The sequence below is a fragment of the Nyctibius grandis genome, chromosome 1, assembly GCF_013368605.1.
Source record: "Nyctibius grandis isolate bNycGra1 chromosome 1, bNycGra1.pri, whole genome shotgun sequence".
NCBI lineage: Eukaryota > Metazoa > Chordata > Aves > Nyctibiiformes > Nyctibiidae > Nyctibius > Nyctibius grandis.
In genome coordinates, this window is record NC_090658.1 from 132,501,768 (window position 1) to 132,522,694 (window position 20,927).

At 58.2% G+C, this 20,927-nt stretch overlaps 1 protein-coding gene across 3 annotated transcripts in view; it reads left to right on the forward strand.

The window, feature by feature from the left end:
- The first annotated feature begins 1,997 nt into the window (after window positions 1-1,997).
- SCARA5 (scavenger receptor class A member 5) overlaps window positions 1,998-20,927 on the forward strand; it is a 34,244-nt gene continuing 15,314 nt past the window's right edge. For 2 of the 3 annotated variants that reach the window (XM_068399288.1, XM_068399304.1), the window contains exons 1-5: window positions 1,998-2,222; window positions 3,442-3,560; window positions 6,949-7,077; window positions 12,752-13,426; window positions 19,074-19,154. In XM_068399288.1, coding sequence (XP_068255389.1) covers window positions 3,449-3,560; window positions 6,949-7,077; window positions 12,752-13,426; window positions 19,074-19,154 — 997 coding nt within the window. In that variant the 5' untranslated portion in view covers window positions 1,998-2,222; window positions 3,442-3,448. Of the gene's footprint in view, window positions 2,223-3,438; window positions 3,561-6,948; window positions 7,078-12,751; window positions 13,427-19,073; window positions 19,155-20,927 lie in introns of all 3 variants that reach the window. The other variant, XM_068399297.1, reaches the window with a different exon arrangement.

Here is a 20,927-nt window from a genome sequence, read left to right on the forward strand (position 1 = left end):
AGGGGAGGTTCAGTTGGACATTAGGAAGCATTTCTTCTCAGCAAGGGTCATTAGCCATTGGAAGGGGCTGCCCAGGGAGGTGGTGGAGTCACCATCTCTGGAGGGGTTTAAGAAAAGCCTGGCCATGGCACTTAGTGCCCTGGTCTAGTTGCCATGGTGGTGTCAGGGCAATGGTTGGACTCGATGATCCCAGAGGGCTCTGCCAACCTCATTGATTCTGGGATTCTGTCTTTCCTTGTCCCAGACCTTCAGGGTGTCCTTGGTGGGTGTCCCAAGGAGAAGCCTTGGTCAGGGGTGGCTGTGAGAGGCAGCTGCCATGGACACACGTTGCACCGTGGTGGGAGGAGACCTGCAGCCATGGGGTTGCACCCCTGGAGATCTTCCCTCCTGATGGAAGAGGCGATATGTGTCCTCAGGATGGCACCACGGCTGGAGATGGCCCTGAGCAAGGAGCGCTCACCCTTCTCCTCCCAGGTCTTGCTCCTGATTGTGGCACCGGGCCAAGCCAGCTCCTCCCCACCTTGTAGCGATGTTGGAAGGTGCTTTGCTCTGCTCCAGGACCAGGACGGGGCAGGGACATGGAGTCCTGGGGACCGGGCTATGAGCCCGAGTGGCCTGGGTGAGCTGCAAGCTGCAGCGGGGAGCGGGCAGCACCCCAAAGGCAGCAAGGGACCTCTAGCAGCACCTTAAAGCTTCCTCCCCACCTTGCCCCCTCCCAAAGATTGATCATGTTGGGTGCACACCTTGCACCGCTCTGCACAGCCCACACCAAGGCTGAGAGCAGCGGTGGGTTGCGGTCAGCTCAGTGGGTTTCCCTCTGGTCCTCTGTGCCTCAGTTTCCCCATGGGGACAAGCATCTCACCCCTCTCCGGGGGCTGCGATTACTCCTGCCAGCCATGGGCTGAGCTGGTTGGCAACTGGGCAGCAAGGGGAAAGGTGTGGTGACCCACTGGAGGTGGGACACAGACCACCCCACGCACCCACCTCCTGCCACAGGAAGAGGACTTCCAGGGGGAAACTCCCACCCACCCCCAAGCCGAGTGTTCCTGGGGGGTGCCCCTGCCACGGCCCCCCCCGAGGGATAGGATCACAGAATCGTTTTGGTTGGAAAGGACCTTTAAGACCATCGAGTCCAACTGTTACCCCAGCACTGCCAAGGCCACCACTAACCCATGTCCCTCAGCACCACATCTACACGGCTTTTAAATCCCCCCAGGGATGGGGACTCCACCACTGCCCTGGGCAGCCTGTGCCAGCGCTTGACAACCCTTTCCATGAAGAAATTGTCCCTGATCTCCAATCTAAACCTCCCCTGGGGCAACTTGAGGCTGTTTCCTCTCGTCCCATCACTTGTTACCAGGGGGAAGAGACCGACCCCCCCTCGCTACACCCTCCTTGCAGGCAGTTGTAGAGAGCGAGAAGGTCTCCCCTCAGCCTCCTTTTCTCCAGGCTAAACCCCCCCAGGTCCCTCAGCCGCTCCCCATCACACTTGTGCTCCAGACCCTTCCCCAGCCCCGTTGCCCTTCTCTGGACTCGCTCCAGCACCTCAAGGTCTTTCTTGTCGTGAGGGGCCCAAAACTGCACCCAGGATTCGAGGTGCGGCCTCACCAGTGCCGAGCACAGGGGGACGATCCCTGCCCTGGTCCTGCTGGCCACACTAGTGCTGGTACAAGCCAGGATGCTGGTGGCCTTCTTGGCCACCTGGGCACACTGCTGGCTCATATCCAGCTGCCATCGACCAACACCCCCAGGTCCTTTCCCACCAGCACTTTCCAGCCGCTCTCCCCCAGCCTGTAGCGGTGCGGGGGGCTGTTGCTGGATGTCCCTGCCCGGCTCCCCGCGGCCGGGGCGGCCCGAGGTCGGCGGATGGGCGGTGGGGGCGGCCCCGGAGGGTGGAGGGTTGTGGGGATGGGGGCGTGGGGAGCCCGTCCCCCCTCCCGTTCCCCGCCTACAAAACCCTCCCGGCCGGGCTCTCCTCGCTCACAGCCTCCCGGCCCCGCAGCCGCCCCGCCGGCTCCACGCATCACCCACCCGCGGGGACCCCCCCACCCATGGGGGCCTGGCGGGGAGCGGCGGCCCCGGTGCGCCCGCGGGGAGCTGGCCGTGCGGTCGGGGGCTGCCCTTTATGTCCTCACCCCCCTGTCCCGGCCACCACCATGGACTGAACGGGGACTGAGCGGGGGCCACGGGAAACACGGGCCCGCGTGGGGCCCCCCCGGCAGGTGAGTGGCGTCGGGGCGGTGACTTTCCGTGGGGAAAGGGGACACGCAGCTCCGGGAGAGAGGAGCGGGATAGGGTGCGGGGATGGACACCCCCCACAACCCCCACCACGCGTGGGGTGGGCGCGGAGGGGCCGGTGTCACCCCGAGCATCCCTGCGTGGGTGATTTAACTCCTTCCACACCAGAGCCCGGCTGGGGGCTGGGGGCTGATTCCCCCCACCCGGGTGCTGTGATGAGAGGCACAACCAGAGCAGGATGAGGCCCGTGGGAGGGCAGGCTGGGCTCACGCTGGGTGCTGGGCTGGCTAGAGGAGGTGTGGGTGCAAGGGTGCCCCAAGCCCTGGGGGTGAAGGAGGTCCTGGGATGTTTGCTGAGCGCCCATCTCCCCAGCCCTGGGGAGGGGGCTTATAAATACTTACAAATACCTCAGGGGGGTGTCAAGGGGATGGGGCCAGACTCTTCTCAGTGGTGCCCAGCGACAGGACAAGGGGCAACGGGCACAAGCTGAAACATGGGAAGTTCCATCTGAATATGAGGAGGAACTTCTTTGCTGTGAGGGTGCCAGAGCCCTGGCACAGGCTGCCCAGGGAGGGGGGGAGTCTCCTTCTCTGGAGATATTCAAACCCACCTGGACACGACCCTGTGCAACGTGCTGTGGGTGACCCTGCTTTGGACTGGATGATCTCCAGAGGTGCCTTCCAACCCCAACCAGGCTGGGATACTCTGAGAGACAGACACCCAGGGCATGCCCGGAGCGGACACCAAGCAGGCTGGAGGTCTGCAGGGCATGCGGTCAAGCACGGGTGGGTGGTAGGAGCCCCTCCTTGGCCAACGAGCAAGGAAGGGGTCTTTGTTGGTGATGGGCATCTCACTGAGCCGCAAGGGCACAGGCAGGACTAGCTGGTGGTGGAGCTGTGGTCCTGCTGAGCTTGGCCACCAGTTTGTCCCCACACTCACTGAGAGGGTCTGGCCCTTGGCTGGGGTACTGCCAAGCCAAGAGAGCACATGCTGAGATGTGGTGGTCAGCTTTGCCAAGCGAGAGCAGAGGGGTCCCTTGGCAGCAGATCCATGTCCCCTGGACCAGCCCACACCATGTTGCACCGGACCACGGTGCCAGAGCCACGCAGGGTACAGGGTTAGCCAGGATCGGGCCCCTGTCATGTCAGGGTACACCATAGCCACCAAGCACCATCTCACGTGCCTGTTGTGCTCCACCAGCAGCAAGAGGATGGAGAACAAAGCCATGTACCTTCGCACCTTCAACGAGAGGGAGAACGGCTCCGTCTTCGAGGAGCCCTTCGAGGGGAGGAACCTTTCCAAACTGAACCTCTGCGAGGATGGTGAGTCCAGGCTCCACGTGCAGCTCAGTCTGGGGGGGAATCCCATCGCAAGGAGGTTTCTCTGCCTCCTGTCCCCCTGTTTCTGGTCTGACGGGGGGATGACAGAGCCAGGGCACCCAGGATCTCATTTGGTTCTGCCATCGACCAGGGCTATGCTCCAGGGAAAGTCAGAGATGTGAGGTCCCCTCTGCTGGCAGCTTCACTTAGAGACCTGTGGCACTGATGGGTCTTGTTCCAAGCAGGCTTCCCAGCACTGCTGTCCCCCACCACAGACCCGGGATAGGGTGATGGGGGACTCACCTGCCTGGTTTTGGGCACGTGGGACATCCCCAGGGTGTGATGGGGAGCCCTGGGTGTTTCCTGAGGGCAGCCCATGTGCCAGGCTGGGCCACATGCAGGCACTGAGAGAGCTGGGAACACCCAGCCCTGGCCAGGTTGCTCTTGGATGCTTGCATGGTGGGGGTGGCTTGTGGTGGTCATTGTAAGAGGAGATGTGGAGCTGCTGGGTGGGCACCTTCTCCTGCCCTCCAGCCCCTGGGATGGGGACAGCTTTGAGACACAGAATCATAGAATGGAATCATGGAACTGTTTTGGTTGGAAAGGACCTTTGAGATCATCGAGTCCAACCGTTACCCCAGCACTGCCAAGGCCACCACTAACCCATGTCCCTCAGCACCACATCTACACGGCTTCTAAATCCCTCCAGGGATGGGGACTCCACCACTGCCCTGGGCAGCCTGTGCCAGGGCTTGACAGCCTTTTTGTGGAAGAAATTGTCCCTGATCTCCAATCTAACCCTCCCCTGGCACAACTTGAGGCCGGTTCCTCTCATCCCATCACTTGTTACCTGGGAGAAGAGACCGACCCCCCCTCGCTACACCCTCCTTGCAGGCAGTTGTAGAGAGCGAGAAGGTCTCCCCTCAGTCTCCTTTTCTCCAGGCTAAACCCCCCCAGGTCCCTCAGCCGCTCCCCATCACACTTGTGCTCCAGACCCTTCCCCAGCCCCGTTGCCCTTCTCTGGACTCAATGAAAGCTGAGGCTCGATGCCATTCCCCAAACTTGATGTCACTCTGCAAAGGTCCCCCTGCTCCTGCAGCACCATGTCTGCTTCTGCCTCTGCCCACCTTCCTGCAGCGCAGAGAGGGGCAGATCCTGTCCGCGGGCTATCCCCGTGCTCTGCCACGCTGCCAGCACGGCAGGAAGGTGGTGGAGCCTGGAGGGAGCGATGCTGGGAGAGGTGGGAGGGAAGAGTTGGTGTCTTCTAGGGCCAAGGCAGCTGAGGGACCTGGGGGGGTTTAGCCTGGAGAAAAGGAAGCTGAGGGGAGACCTTCTCGCTCTCTACAACTGCCTGCAAGGAGGGTGTAGCGAGGGGGGGTCGGTCTCTTCTCCCAGGTAACAAGTGATGGGACGAGAGGAAACGGCCTCAAGTTGTGCCAGGGGAGGTTTAGATTGGAGATCAGGGACAATTTCTTCATGGAAAGGGTTGTCAAGCACTGGCACAGGCTGCCCAGGGCAGTGGTGGAGTCCCCATCCCTGGAGGGATTTAAAAGCCGTGTAGATGTGGTGCTGAGGGACATGGGTTCGTGGTGGCCTTGGCAGTGCTGGGTTAAGGGTTGGACTTGATGACCTTAAAGGTCCTTTCCAACCAAAACAATTCCATGATTCTGTGATTCTACCCCCAGCAGAGACGTTCTGCTGGTGTGGGGCAATGGCAGGGAGGGTTCAAGGTACCTCCCTGGCTTTGCTATTTCTGTGGCAGGTTGCCCTGGAGCTCTCAGGGCACGTCTGCTCCTCCGTAACTCGCCCCGAGGCAGAGCTGGCCCTCCCAGGAACCCCATTCCCCCGGGGGGGAGCTTGCTGGAAGGAGACTGGTGGGGCTGTGTCTGGTCTGCAGACACCCAGGGCAGGGGCAAGGTCAACCCTGAGAGATTCATCATGAGGATGGTACCACCCGAGTCCCTCGTGGGCTCATGAAAAATGCTCAGCATGGGGCTGAGGACCAGTGTGGCAGATGGCTGCTTGCCACAACCCCCAGGACAGCAGCCCTGGACCCCCCCAGAGCTCAGGGGACAGCAAGTCCTGGCTGCTTGAGCCTCCCACCACCTTCTGCACCCGCACTGATGGGGTGGCCACAACTCCAGCTCCCCGGGGCATGGGCAGGGGGAAGAAATATTTGCTTTTCCCCTTGGTTACTGGCCGTGGGCTCCTCGGGGCGGGCGGTTGTGAAAACCCTGCTCACGCAGCTGCGGTCCCTCCTGCTCTTCCGAGAGCAGCACGGAGGAGTGGGTGGTTCGGGGCGCGGGGCCAGCTCCTCCCGGAGTCCCTCAGGACCTGATATAAGTGTTAATGTCAGAAAAATATCGCGGCTTTGCTCGTCCTGAAACCCTCGGCTCCAGCTGTTTGGCCGGTGACAGCAACTGGGAACGGCGATGGGGGTAATGGGTTGCAGCTGGAGGGGTCCCGGAGGAGCGGCACCGCCTGTGGCACCTGAGATGGGGCGCAGCCACCACCCCACCTCCCGCGGGGTCCCCTCGGGGTGTCAGCGAGCCTGATCTCAGCACTTGATCTTCTCAGAGCCCCCAAACGGGGCTGAGGGAAGCGATACACCCGGCGTAACCCTGCGCTGGCTGGAGGCTTTTGCAAACCTCCCTGTCCTCCAGCAAGGACAGATCCTGTTGGGATGGGGACACCCCTAACCCCTTGTACCTCCTCTCCATCTTTTAGGAAGCATTTCTTCTCAGCAAGGGTCATTAGGCATTGGAAGGGGCTGCCCAGGGAGGTGGTGGAGTCACCATCTCTGGAGGGGTTTAAGAAAAGCCTGGCCATGGCACTTAGTGCCCTGGTCTAGTTGCCATGGTGGTGTCAGGGCAATGGTTGGACTCGATGAGCCCAGAGGGCTCTTCCAACCTCATTGATTCTGTGATTCTGTGGTTGTCAGGATCCAGGCATCTTCATCACAGGATGGTTTGGGTGGGAAGGGACCTTAAAGGCCATCTACTCCAACCCCCTGCCATGAGCAGGGACATCTTCAACTCCATCAGGTTGCTCAGAGCCCCGTCCAACCTGGCCTTGAATGTTCCCAGGGACGGGGCATCTCCCACCTCTCTGGGCAACCTGGGCCAGTGTCTCACCACCCTCAACGTCAACAATTTCTTCCTTCTCTCTAGTCTAGATCTCCCCTCTGTCAGTTTAAACCCATCACCCCTTGTCCTGTCCTCTTCCATCCCCTCATTGCTGCCTTCCAGGGAAAGTTGAGGGCTGCAGGCAAGGGACGGAGACGTGTCCCTGCACCCACGAGGCATCACCAAAGTTATATTTGCAATATTTTCTCCTGATGGGAGACTGGGTGCATGACGCTCTCCCTGACACCACGCTCTCTCCCCGCCAGGTCCTGGGCGGAGGATGAAGGCAGCAGGACGCTGCAGCCGACTGGGCTCCTTGGCAGCACTCAAGTACGCCGTGGTGGGACTCTACCTCCTCGTCTTCCTCATCCTCGTCGGAGTCTTCATCCTCGCGGGTAAGGGCTGAGCCTGGGTCCTCCCTGTGTGGTACAGCCGAACCCCAGGGTGATGCTCCTCTGTGTAGGAGCTCAGAGAAGCGGGTCTGGCCACGGGCATGGGACCATGTTTCTGCAGAGGTGTTCAGGGGGGGTTTTCATGCCATCCAGGGGAGGAAAATATGGGATGCAGCAGAGCTTCCAGCTCCTTGGGGACAACAACATGAGCCCATACCAGCTCCATCCCACACATCTGGAGCAGGTTTGATTTAAGCTTTGAGGCTGGAGTCACCACAGGCTCCAAGCGTCGTGTGCTGGGGATGGTGAGGCTGAGGAACCCCATGTTCAGGGCTGGAATCATTCCCATCAGGAGGTCACGGCTGCTGGGTTTGCACTGACCCCTCATTTTGCTTGGGGTAAGGATGGTCCCAGTAACCCCCCTCTTGCACCCGTACCACCCCCGTGCAGGTCTCTGCTGGGTGGTGGGACGCTGTGATGGATTTCATGTTCTGGTAACTGCAGCACCGTGAAGGCAGCCCCCGTGCAAAGGGTGGATTTAGTTTTTTCCTGGGCCAGGGAAGGGACAGAGAAGGTTTTGCTGGAATTTTGAAGCCTCTCCCACTTATTTCTTGCATTGCATTGTGTGAATGTTGTTGTTGGCCCGCGACACCCCGAGCGAGGCGATGCCATGAATTGTGCAAAGAGCTCAGGACAGGCGCTCTCGTCCCGGGCTGGGCTACAGCTGCTCAGCTCCAGCAACAACAATAACGTTACGGCATCAGCTGGCGGTGGGGAGAGCTGGAGGCTCACGGGCATCTTCAAAGCCCCACCTCCTGGAGTCCCGTGACTGGCAGGATTTCAGCTTCCAAACCACCTTCCCCCTCCCCGCAATCTTGGAAAAGAAAGGCAAAACGAAGAGGGAAATTGTCTTTTGTGATTGTTTTCTGCACGTCTGGAACTTTAAGCCAAGCCTCGGGCTTTGGACGTAGCTGAGTCACAGGGTCTGGAGCTGGCTGTGCCCACCGCGGGTGCCCGGAGCGATCTTATCACATCAAGGGAAACCACAGCCACAGGGTGGTCTTGCAACAAGGTGAGGAGACCACATCCAGCTAGGAGCCACGTGTAGCCCAGGGAGACAGCCCTGATGGTCCTCAGCTTCATGTGTCTGTGGCTGAAACCTCCACTTTGGAGCTGATGGTCCTTGGAGGACCAGGACTGGAAGATATTCATGGGCACCCTTAATGGTGGAGGGTTTGGTTTTCCCCTGGAAAATCCCACTTTGTGGTGCTGGAGAGCAGACACCAGCTTGCTGGAGCTGGGACCTTCTGCCCAGCATCCCTCATCTCCTATTTGATGCCAACCCTGCACTCCCACGGCTCAGAGCAGGTCCCACCCGGGGCAGACACCATCCCACCCCGGGCGAATGAGCGCGGGGTGTCCAGTGCATCTCCAGACCTGATGCTCTTTGGAGAGGGATGTGGAGCTGTGACACCCCAGCTGCGCCCCACAAAGCAACTCTCACCATGCTGTCTGGGAATCAATCAATCAATCAATATTGATTCCCAATCAATCAATCAATCAATCAATATATCAGGTTGGAAGAGCCCTCTGGGATCATCGAGTCCAACCATTGCCCTGACACTACCATGGCAACTAGACCAGGGCACTAAGTGCCATGGCCAGGCTTTTCTTAAACCCCTCCAGAGATGGTGACTCCACCACCTCCCTGGGCAGCCCCTTCCAATGGCTAATGACCCTTGCTGAGAAGAAATGCTTCCTAATGTCCAACCTGAACCTCCCCTGGCCAAGCTTGAGGCTGTGTCCTCTTGTCCTAGCGCTGGTTGCCTGGGAGAAGAGGCCGACTCCCACTGCGCTACAACCTCCCTTCAGGTAGTTGTAGACTGCACTAAGGTCACCTCGGAGCCTCCTCTTCTCCAGGCTAAACACCCCCAGCTCCCTCAGCCGTTCCTCGCAGGTCAGACCCTCCAGACCCTTCACCAGCTTGGTCGCCCTCCTCTGGACTCGCTCCAACACAGTCCATGGTCCATGCCCTCCACTGCCAGCTGTGCCCTGGTCTAGTTGCCATGGTGGTGTCAGAGCAATGGTTGGACTTGATGATCCCAGAGGTCTCTTCCAACCTCATTGATTCTGTGATTCAACCCAGGGCCAGCAGCACCACAGAGCGGGGCTGCTGCTTCCCATCCTGCCCACGGGAAAGGAGGAGAATTCCCCAAAGCCTCCTCAGAAAGTGCATCCACATGCGACCACGCACGTGCAGACCCCACGGTGCTTCCCAGCAGGGCTGTGGCATTGCAGGGGGGGAACCCACCCCACCCCGAGGCACCCCCCAAGCCGTGCTGGTGTCCTAAGCTCATGGACCTGGTGGGTTTTTGGTGAGGCAGCTCCCACAGGCATCGTTTGGAAGCTGGCTTGGGCAGGTGTCCTGGGATTCTCACCGCACTCCCGGGGCAACAGGTTAGAAAATGAGTAAACTGCTAAAAATACCGTGACCCACCTCGGAGCTGTGGAAATAGGATGTTTTCAGCAACACAGCCGGGCTGGTTTCAACGCCGGCTGCTTTTAATATCCTCTCTCACCAGGCTGGCAGCAGTTTGTTGGCTCCCAGGGATGCACACACCTTTCTCCCTCTCCCTGACCCCACCTAGCCCAAGGTTAGGACCTGGTCTTGGCTTTTGTGCAAGGTCAGGGTTAAATCCCAGCCACCTGCTGGTGTTTGAGCCCCACTTGGGTATTTGAAGCCCAATCCCCACCTGGCCTCGTGCCCAGGCACCCCGAGCACGCAGCCCTGCGCTGCTCCGGCAGCGGTGGGAAGCCAGGCAGGGCTCGTTAGGACGCAGCTAATGAGCCAAGCGATGCTGTGTGGGCATCTGAGCTGTGCGTATGGATGGGCGTCTGACTTGCAGCCCATCTGCAAGGTGGTGGAGTCACCATCTCTGGATGGGTTGAAGAAAAGACTGGACATGGCACTTAGTGCCATGGTCTAGTTGCCATGGTGGTGTCAGGGCAACAGCTGGACTTGATGATCCCAGAGGGCTCTGACAGCCTCATTGATTCTGGGATTCTGTGATCTCTGAGCTCCTCTTTGCGTTGGGAGCGGCCACGTTTCCACGCTGAGTGCTCCTGGATGCCTGGGAGAAACAGCCAAGGAAACCAGCACCCTCAGTTTCAGGAGCTGTAGCCCCAAAATGGGGTTACAAAAATGGAGAATGGATCGAGAGCAGCCCTGAGGAGACAGACTTGGGGGTGATGGGTGACGAGAAGCTCACCATGAGCCGGCAACATGCGCTGGCAGCCCAGAAAGCCACCCGTGTCCTGGGCTGCATCCCCAGCAGCGTGGCCAGCAGGGCGAGGGGGGGGATTCTGCCCCTCTGCTCCGCTCTCGGGAGACCCCCCTGCAGTGCTGCATCCAGCTCTGGGGCCCAACAGAAGGACACGGAGCTGTTGGAGCAAGTCCAGAGGAGGCCACGAAGATGCTCAGAGGGCTGGAGCCCCTCTGCTCTGGAGACAGGCTGAGAGAGCTGGGGCTGTTCAGCCTGGAGAAGAGAAGGCTCCGGGGAGACCTTCTAGCACCTTCCAGTGCCTGAAGGGGCTACAGGAAAGCTGGAGAGGGGCTTTTGACAAGGGCATGGAGTGACAGGACGAGGGGGAACGGTTTTAAACTGAAAGAGGGGAGATTGAGATGAGATGTGAGGAAGAAATTCTTTGCTGTGAGGGTGGTGAGAGCCTGGCCCAGGTTGCCCAGAGAAGCTGTGGCTGCCCCCTCCCTGGCAGTGTTCAAGGCCAGGTTGGATGGGGCTGGGAGCAACCTGGTCTGGTGGAAGGTGTCCCTGCCCGTGGCAGGGGGTTGGAACTGGGTGGGCTTTAAGGTCCCTCCCAACCCAAACCTGTTTGTGATTCTGTGGAAGACCGTGGGACAAATCACCACGTGGCTGGGGGCGGCTGCTGGCCCCATGGTGCTCCCAGGGCCCCCCCCCAGGCATGGCGGGTGCCCCACTCCCCCTCTGGTCCCCCAGCCCCGCCACTGGCGGTGGCCCCGAGCCCTCGCACGTTCACATCTGCTGTCACCCTCATCCTGCGAGTTTAATTCAAACCAAACGCCTCCACTTGATTTCTCCTCCGTGGAAATGAGGGGGTGAGCTGCCAGGCCGGTCCTGCGCCAGCCCAGGGTGTCACGCCAGCTCAAGCCCCACCACAGCTTGAGGAACAACGGCGATTATTATTATTATTATTTTAATTTTTTTATTTTAAATTCTCATTATTCGTGTGGGTTTGGCTTTGAGTCCCCAACCCTGGGCTGCGTTGGAAACCCAGCGTCAACGTGGAGGCGGAGGGAGAAGATGATATTCCCCAGCCTGGATCAGCGTGTTTGGGGCACACCGAGGTGTGCTGTGGGGTGATGGGGTCCAGGATAGGGCTTTACTGGGTGCTACTGGGCTTGCTGGGCGCCCCAGCACAGAGCAGTGCTAGGAGCTGCTGAGAGCAAGAAGGTTCCCCCCCAAATTTCCAGGTTCCCTCTGTGAACCCCGTGTCGGTGCTGTGGGAGCTGGTGCGAGGCCAGGAGGGGTTTGGGGTGGGTGCCTGGATGGCCAGGAGCTCTCTCCCACCAGGGATGCAGAGGGAGGGGTGTGAAGGATGCTCCTGAGCTGTGGTGGGCTTCATCCCTCAGGAGGAGCCCTGGCAGCCCCGGGATGTGGGGTGAGGATGCTCCTGAGCCAGGGTGGGCTTCGTCCCTCGGGAAGAGCCCTGGCAGCCCCAGGATGTGGGGTGAGGATGAGGATGCTCCAAGCTGGGGTGGGCTTCATCCCTCGGGAGGAGCCCTGGCAGCCCTGGGATGTGGGGTGAGGGTGCTCCTGAGCTGGGGTGGGCTTCATCCCTCGGGAGGAGCCCTGGCAGCTCCGGGATGTGGGGTGAGGATGCTCCTGAGCCGGGGTGGGCTTCATCCCTCAGGAAGAGCCCTGGCAGCCCTGGGGTGTGGGGTGAGGATGCTCCTGAGCCGAGGTGGGCTCCATCCCTCCTTCCCTCCCTCGGGAAGAGCCCTGGGAGCCCCGGGATGTGGGGTGAGGATGCTCCTGAGCTGGGGTGGGCTCCATCCCTCCTCCCCTCCCTCGGGAAGAGCCCTGGCAGCCCCGGGCTGCGGTACTTGGAGGCTGACAGCAAACCGCACCCCGAGCCGTGGAGACCTGCCGAGCCAGCCTGATGGTCCTCATTATGGAGCAAGGGGCTGAGCTCAGGCCCGGGATCACCGGCCAGAAGGGAAACCTGATTGTTAAAATGAAAATTGAAGCCTCGATGAGGGAAGAGGCACTTTTAAAGGTCTGGTTTGAGGAAAGGGAAGCGGATGCTGTTCGCAGCCAGCCCTCTGACCAGGGCAAAGCCACAAGGCAGAGCTTTGTAGAAGCCCAGAGCTGCAGGGAGCCTTTGCTGTCCTTCCTGAGCGAGCTGCCTCCTTCTCCAGCCCTTCAGCAACCAACCTCCTTCTCCAACCATGCAGAAAACCATGGGGCCAAAGAGGGGCTGATGGGATGAACCTTTGGGGGTTTGAGGTAGGGCTTTCACCTCTGAGCACCAACGAACAGGGGGATGCTCCTTTGGAGGAGATGGGGTTGCACCCCTCAGGAGGGTCTCCACCTCCATGGGGTGGTTTCTGATGCCCCCTCTTCTCCATCCCTTGCAGTCTCCAGGCCACAGACGTCCCCCGAGGACCTGAAGGTGCTGATGGGGAACGTCAACCGCCTCAACGAGAGCTTTCGGGACATGCAGCTGAAGCTGCTGCACCTACCTCTGAAGGGGGACATGCTGGATCACATCTGGAGGCTCCAGGACCTCCTGCAGAACCACTCGGACTCCTTGTTCCTCATGACGGGGTCACTGCAGAAGCTGGAAGGGCTTCTCTGGAGCCTGCAGACCCAGGCCAGCCAAACCGACAAGGCAGTGTCCAACCTCTGGGACAGCTTGACCCAGCAGAGCGACGCGGCTCAGCAGGAGATGTACAAGCTCTCCGTGGAAGGCAACAGCAGCCGGCTGCTGCTGCAGCACCACGACCACCTCCTGAGCCACCTGGGCAGCAGGGTGGAGAGCCTGAGCGACCAGGTGACGACCGTGAGCGGGGCCGTGGACACCATGAACAGGACCTTCTCCTACGACGTGAACATCCACCATACCCGCATCCAGGACCTGCAGGTGCTGATCAGCAATGCCACCGAAGATGCCCGGCAGATGCGTCTCATCCACATAGCCATGGAGGAACAGCTGAAGCACGAGCTGGCCATCCTCAACAACGTGACGGAGGACCTGCGGCTGAAGGACTGGGAGCACTCTGTCACGCTGAAGAACATCTCTGTGATACGGGGTAAGCTGAAAACCTCTTGTAAGCAGCTCCCTCACTGGTGCATGAAGCTGTCGTGAGGAGGAGGGTGTCCTCGGTGCTTTGAGTGGTGGTGGAAGTGGTCCCAGTGGCATGGAGATGTCCTATGGGGATGTCTCAGGGTGCATCAGATACCACTGTTTAGGTGTCAACTCGATCACGTTGCTCAGAGCCCCGTCCAACCTGGCCTTGAATGTTCCCAGGGATGGGGCACCTCCCACCTCTCTGGGCAGCCTGGGCCAGTGTCTCACCACCCTCATCATGGTGAGATAAACAGCCCATCCCTGCTAACTCTTGACCATTGACCCTAGTTCTGCTGATCCCCTTTTTTTGGTATTTGTATGGTTGCCTCAGTAATCCCCCCCTCAGTCTGCTAAGCATCTCCTCCCTTCTTCTTCATTATCTGCAAGGTCCAGCCATTTCTCACACCGTTATCTCATAAGTGTAGCTGTATGGCCAGGGTTAACCATCTGCTTGGACATTTCTTCCTCTCTGATGTCAGGAATTCCCATATCTCACTGTCTCGCTGCTGTGGGATCACCCACTTCTCTGCATCCCACAGCATGAGATCTCCTAGGACAGCCCAGCTCCAAGGGGACCAGCTCAGGTGGAGGTGTTTGCACTGGAGAAACCCATGTCTGCTGTGGTGGATCCCAGTCCAGTTTCTTGATGTGACTGGGGAGCAGCAGGAGTCTACAACTACCTGAAGGGAAGTTGTAGCGCAGTGGGAGTTGGCCTCTTCTCCCAGGCAACCAGCGATAGGACAAGAGGACACAGCCTCAAGCTTGGCCAGGGGAGGGTCAGGTTGGACATTAGGAAGCATTTCTTCTCAGCAAGGGTCATTAGCCATTGGAAGGGGCTGCCCAGGGAGGTGGTGGAGTCACCATCTCTGGAGGGGTTTAAGACAAGACTGGCCATGGCACTTAGTGCCCTGGTCTAGTTGCCATGGTGGTGTCAGGGCAACGGTTGGACTCGATGATCCCAGAGGGCTCTTCCAACCTGGTTGATTCTGTGATTCTGTATGTCCCCATCCAGGCCAACCACCACCCTTGGGTACCAGCAGCTCCTTGGGGTAATTTCCCTGGTCCTTGGAGGACGTTGGCTCCTGCTGCCTTGTTTGGGGCTGCTGGGACCATGCTGCACACGCTGCTGTGAGGTTGTTATAGCTGCCCACCCACCCCTGGGGCCCTCTTTTCCCCCGACTGCCACGGGGAAAGTGTCACCCTCTCTTGGATGAAGCCACCAAGGAAGGGAACCGTCACCGAGCCCGATGCACCACGTTACTCCAATTAACAGAAGCAGAAAGCAAAACAAATCCCCTCCCAAGGGGCCGGCACCTGATTTATCACCCTCTGCTCCGACACATCCCTGGCAGCCCCCCTGCTCTCTCCCCATCCCTCCTCCCTCCCCACTGTCAGCAGCGATGGACCATGGGGCTGGACAATTCTAGGAGCCTTATGCCCAGCTACCTTCACCCTGGCTTCAAATGTCCTGGGAGATGCAGGGCTGCCTGTTTTGGGGTGCATTTTCCTTCCCCCAAGACCGTACCTACCCCAGGCTCTGGCTTTTGAGGCTGCTTGCTGGTGGTGGCAGCTTGGGGAGGTCCCCAGGCTCGTCTCCAGCAGCTTGTGTGTCTCAGAGAGGGCTTGGCCTCGCAGTGCAGAGGGGCTCTGGGTCTTAAATAAGGGTGTCACCAGGAGGGAGGCTGCCCAGCTCGCTGGGTGGGATGAGCTGGCTCGCAGCAGGTCTGGCGGGGTGATTGCAACGGTCCCATCCGGCCGTCAGATCTGTGGACATCGTTAAAGTCCTCACCCCAAGGCTTTTGGAGGGGTTTTCTCCTCCGCCGATGCAGCGAGCAGCCCAGCCCTGTGCAGGCAGGAGGGTGAAGGTGGGGTGCATCTGGGCTGGGGTGTTCTTTCCTGCGTGTAAACCCCAGACACTGCGGGGTGGGGACCAGTTTGGCACGGTGTCCGCAATGCTGCTCAGCCTCTCCCAGCCGCCCCTCCCAGTGCTCCTCCATCCTCCGCCCCAGTTGCTCCGTGTCCCATCCCACCAGCAATCACAGAATCACAGAATCACTGAGGTTGGCAGAGCCCTCTGGGATCATCGAGTCCAACCGTTGCCCTGACACCACCATGGCAATTAGACCAGGGCACTAAGTGCCATGTCCAGGCTTTTCTTAAACCCCTCCAGAGATGGGGACTCCACCACCTCCCTGGGCAGCCCCTTCCAATGGCTAATGACCCTTGCTGAGAAGAAATGCTTCCTAATGGCCAACCTGACCCTCCCCTGGCCAAGCTTGAGGCTGTGTCCTCTTGTCCTGTCACTAGTTGCCCAGGAGAAGAGGCCGACTCCCACTGCACTACAACCTCCCTTCAGGTAGTTGTAGACTGCACTAAGGTCACCTCTGAGCCTCCTCTTCTCCAGGCTAAACACCCCCAGCTCCCTCAGCCGTTCCTCATATCCCTGGGGATGGGACCATCTCCACTCCTGGAGCTGCTTGGCTGTAGCGAAGAGCAGATGTTCTGGTGGCTGATGGACCACAGGGCTCACTGCTGTGGGAATAGCTCTGAAGAATGAATGCCAAAACCTAGGAGCCAGCAAACGGGATCAACCCAAGGGTCTGCCCATCTCCAAGCCCCGTTTCTGACCCCAGGTATGAGGGAAAGGGGATAAGGGACAACATATCTCTTCCCTGGCTGTGTTCTCCCAGCCTCCAGCTCTTATGGAGCAGATGAGATCGTCTGTTGCCCATGGACATCCTCCGTGAAACCTAGTCCCCTTCTTAGCCTGTCCATGCCCTTGACCTCCCCAATGTCCCATGGGATGGTTTTCTCATGGTAGAAGAGATGATGACATGATGAGATGAGATGAGATGAGATGAGATGAGATGAGATGAGATGAGATGAGATGAGATGAGATGAGATGAGATGGTGGCAGAAGACTGGGGGGCTGCACTGTAGCAGCTGATTTGAAGGAGGAAAGGCAGCTCCAACCCCAATGAGAGGTGCCCTGAGCAGGCAGCTCCCATGTCCCTTCCAGGGTTAACAGAACTGAGGTGGGGCCCTAGTGTGGGTTAGTTCCCAGTGTGCCCATAAAACCGGAGCAGATGGAAGTTGTTGGAGCTGCCCCCGCACAGGGGACCTCAGCCGGGCCGTGCTGGAGCCGGCGTGGGGGAAGGAAGGCATTTTGTGTCAACTCCAGTGCCACCGGTGTGGGACCCCCTTCCCTTCGGAGTGGGTGCTTGGGGCAAAGTCAAGGTGACAAAATGGGAGTCCCTTCCTTGGTGGCTCCCACCACAGATGGTCGCAGGGTTGCTTTTAGTTTTGTTGATGGTGGGAAAGCATCTGTTTTGTTTAAGCAAGTGGTTTTCACCAACCTTTGCTGTTCTGGGCTGCAGTAGGGAAGGGAAGAACTTGACCCGAACCCAGGAGCAAGGCTGGGTCATGCAGAGTTTCCACTGCTCATCCTGGGACACCTGGGACCTGCAGGAGGATGTGCTGGTAGAAAAACCCCTTTGCCTTCACCCTCCCACTGCTACCCATCAAACCCAGGATCTCTGGCAGGTTCTGCTCTCTGTGATGCCCTGTGGGCTGAAATTCATGGTATTGACATGCTTGAATTCTTCACTTCCACATTCTCCTTCAGCTCTTTGTTTCAGGAGGTGTTGGGTGATACGGGGCAGCCTAAACATACCCACATGATTCCACTTTAACAAACTGGCATGACTTCACCTCCCTCTTGCACCAAAAATCAATGCCTGGACTTAACACCAACTATTTATGCAATCAGGTGCTTCCTGTTGCTCATTTGTTTGCCCATCTACTCAGTTTTTCAGACTCCAGCAGGGTTGAAGTACGTGTAGTTTTAGGCTCAGGGTGGTGAGACACTGACCCAGGTTGCCCAGAGAGGTGGGAGATGCCCCATCCCTGGGAACATTCAAGGCCAGGTTGGACGGGGCTCTGAGCAACCTGATGGAGTTGAAGATGTCCCTGCTCATGGCAGGGGGTTGGACTAGATGGTCTTTAAGGTCCCTTCCCACCCAAACCACTCTGTGATTCTATGATGAAAACTGTTTCACCAGCCATCCCAGCACCTTCAGACAGCACACACCTCCTGCCTCATGGTCCCCATGGAGCAGCTCTTGAACGTTGCTGGACCTTCTCCATCATGGAGAATCTTGCCTCTCCTACCCAGGGCCAGGCTGCGTCCCTGCTGTGCATGACTCCTCTTGTTCCCACCCAAAAATCCCTCCTCATTGTACTCAGCTCTCAGAATCACAGAATCAACCAGGTTGGAAGAGCCCTCTGGGATCATCGAGTCCAACCATTGCCCTGACACCACCATGGCAACTAGACCAGGGCACTAAGGGCCATGGCCAGGCTTTTCTTAAACCCCTCCAGAGATGGTGACTCCACCACCTCCCTGGGCAGCCCCTTCCAATGCCTAATGACCCTTGCTGAGAAGAAATGCTTCCTAATGTCCAACCTGAACCTCCCCTGGCCAAGCTTGAGGCTGTGTCCTCTTGTCCTATCGCTGGTTGCCTGGGAGAAGAGGCCAACTCCCACTGCGCTACAACCTCCCTTCAGGTAGTATCCTCCCTTCAGGTAGTATCTCCCGGGTATCCATGGTTCTTTGCCTCCTTTTGTTTTGCCAGCCAAGAACTGGTGTAGGCTCCAGCCCCACGTCCTCTCAGTGCCCAGAGATGTGCATCACATACCACAAGCTAATGCAATATTTCCCCATAGTCCTCTCCCAGCCCCTGATCATCTCCAGCTCGGGACGTTTCCTGAGCTTGCTGCGGTTCATCTGCTCAGGAACCCACTAATTTCTGCATAATATTTGCAGATCCTAATTACTCATTCATTAGGACTGCTAAACACCCCCTCCTCTTCCTCTCCTGATCCTTTTGCATCACCCCATCGCCTGTAGCCCTGGCTGGTTGTTGCTTTCCACCCAACTGTGAGATTATGGTTTTGGGGTTTCTAGGAAAACAGTGTTTAAGTTTCCAATTATCACCCTGGCTTGGTAGGACAAAGACCAAGTGACCCCTCCAGGCCCCTCTCTGCCCTATTTTCTATCATCCCATGAGTCTTGCTTCTTTTTTTTCCTGTTCAAATTCTTCCTTCCAACTGATTTAGCTCATAATTGTTTTCAGCTTTGCGGACTTGGCCCTTTGCAGGCTGAGGAATAAAACTCTGTTATTGGGTTGGACTTTCTGCCCGCTCATGAGAGTTTACGCTGGTGGCTGATTCCTGATGAGGCCAGTGGTGCAGATCCCCTCCTAAAGGGTCATATCAATATTTCCAATATGATTTTTATTTTTTTTTAAGTTTTTCTTAATGTTATTTCGTTGGAGATGTCGCAACTTCTGGTCAAACAGGAGGTGGGAATTTCCCACAGAGTCACGCTCAGGTGGAAGAGCAGGAGGTGCAAGGTGGAGCTTTCTGGCACGTGAAACAGGATAATGGAGTCGTGTTTGGCCTTTAAAATCCACAGGTCATGGATTCAAGCTCCCTCACCATCGCTTCACTCCTGTCTGTGTTTATTAGAGGTGCCTGGACACCTGATAAATGATAACGGTGGGTGCATGGGGCGTGATGGCCACCCTCCAATACCTGTTGTGTTTCAGGGCCACCAGGACCCAAAGGAGACCAAGGCAATGAAGGGATGGAGGGTGAACCTGGTCTTCCTGGCCTGCCTGGGCTGCGAGGTAAGGAACAACATGGCCAGGATGCCCATAACCCTGCAACCCTTCACCCAAAGTCCATAGAGTCAACGGAACACCTCCTGGTGACTTCCCAGCCTGTCCATTGGGACCTCACTGGCTGTGCACAAGTCTTGAAGAACAACAGGATTAACCTGCTGCCCCATCTCCTGCCAGACTGCCAGTCTTTAGGGGCAAAAAGTCTCGCTCATCTTACCCAGAGCAGCTGTGGCTGCCCCCTCCCTGGCAGTGTTCAAGGCCAGGTTGGATGGGGCTTGGAGCAACCTGGTCTGGTGGAAGGTGTCCCTGCCCGTGGCAGGGGGTTGGAACTGGATGGGCTTTAAGGACCCTTCCAACCCAAACCAGTCTGTGATTCTATGATCTCCCAGATAGACAGCGAGAGGATCACCTGCAGGTTGATGCCCCCAAGCTCCTTTGACACAGCCACCCAGCCCAGGTGTCTGCAGAAGCTGGCCACCACCCCATGCTCACTAAAACCAAGCTCTTACAAGGCGCCAGGGCTGGCCCGACTGCCTGCACCACCGTGGCAGCATGGGGGGACCTGGCGCGGGGTCCCTCCAGCCTGGCAGAGGGGACTCAGTGCACTTAGTGCCCTGGTCTAGTTGACGTGGTGGTGTCAGGGCAATGGTTGGACTCGATGATCCCAGAGGGCTCTTCCATCCTCATTGATTCTGTGATTCTGTGAGGACCCCCTTTGGAGAGGACCTTCTGTGGGTTTCTGTCTCCACGAGGCTCTTCCCTGGTGAGGTGACAGGATCCATCCTGCCTGGGGCATGGACCTCCTTCTCCAACCGGGGTGTCCAGCCTTGGTTTCACCTTGACTGCTGAAGACATGACCCACATAGGACTATCAGTGCCAGAGCAGGGGGGGTTCAGCACATCTGAACTGCTGGTCCTGGGCTGGGCTTAAAACCTCATATTTTCGTACCCCCTTTCCCACAGAATCACAGAATCAACCAGGTTGGAAGAGACCTCAGGGATCATCGAGTCCAACCATTGCCCTGACACCACCATGGCAACGAGACCAGGGCACTAAGTGCCATGTCCAGGCTTTTCTTAAACCCCTGCAGAGATGGTGACTCCACCACCTCCCTGGGCAGCCCCTTCCAATGCCTAATGACCCTTGCTGAGAAGAAATGCTTCCTAATGTCCAACCTGACCCTCCTCTGGCCAAGCTTGAGGCTGTGTCCTCTTGTCCTGTCGCTGGTTGCCCGGGAGAAGAGGCCAACTCCCGCTCCTCGGTGGGCAGCAGGACCAGCCAAGTTGGGCAGAGCCAGCCTGGAAACATGATCTCTCTCTGAAAGCCCTTCTCGGCGCTGGCTTGCACCGACAGCTATATTTTTTGCGTTGACAGATTCATGGCTGTTTTTCTTGGGTGTAACGAGCATCAGAAATATATCATCTGGCTTCTTTCTTTTTTTTTTCTTTTTTTTTTTGGATTTAAACAGAAAAACAAAACAGTCTCTGGAGGGTTCACCTTGGGGAAGAGTTGCTGAAAGGTCTCGCTTTCTGTGGTGCTTCTCTGGATGCGGTCCCAGCACCAGCCCTTGGGGTGTGGGAAGCTCAGGTTCAGGTGCAGATCCACCATCCTGCCTCCACCCCAGCTCCTCCACCCAAATCCAGGTCCTGACACGCTGCAGCACCCACCCTGGGAGGGAGGCGAGGTGTTGGCCGGACGCAGCAGGGAAGGAGTTAAGCCCCAGACCGTGTCCACTGGAGCTGATGCCCAAATTCCTCCTGGCAGCTTTTTATTTTCCT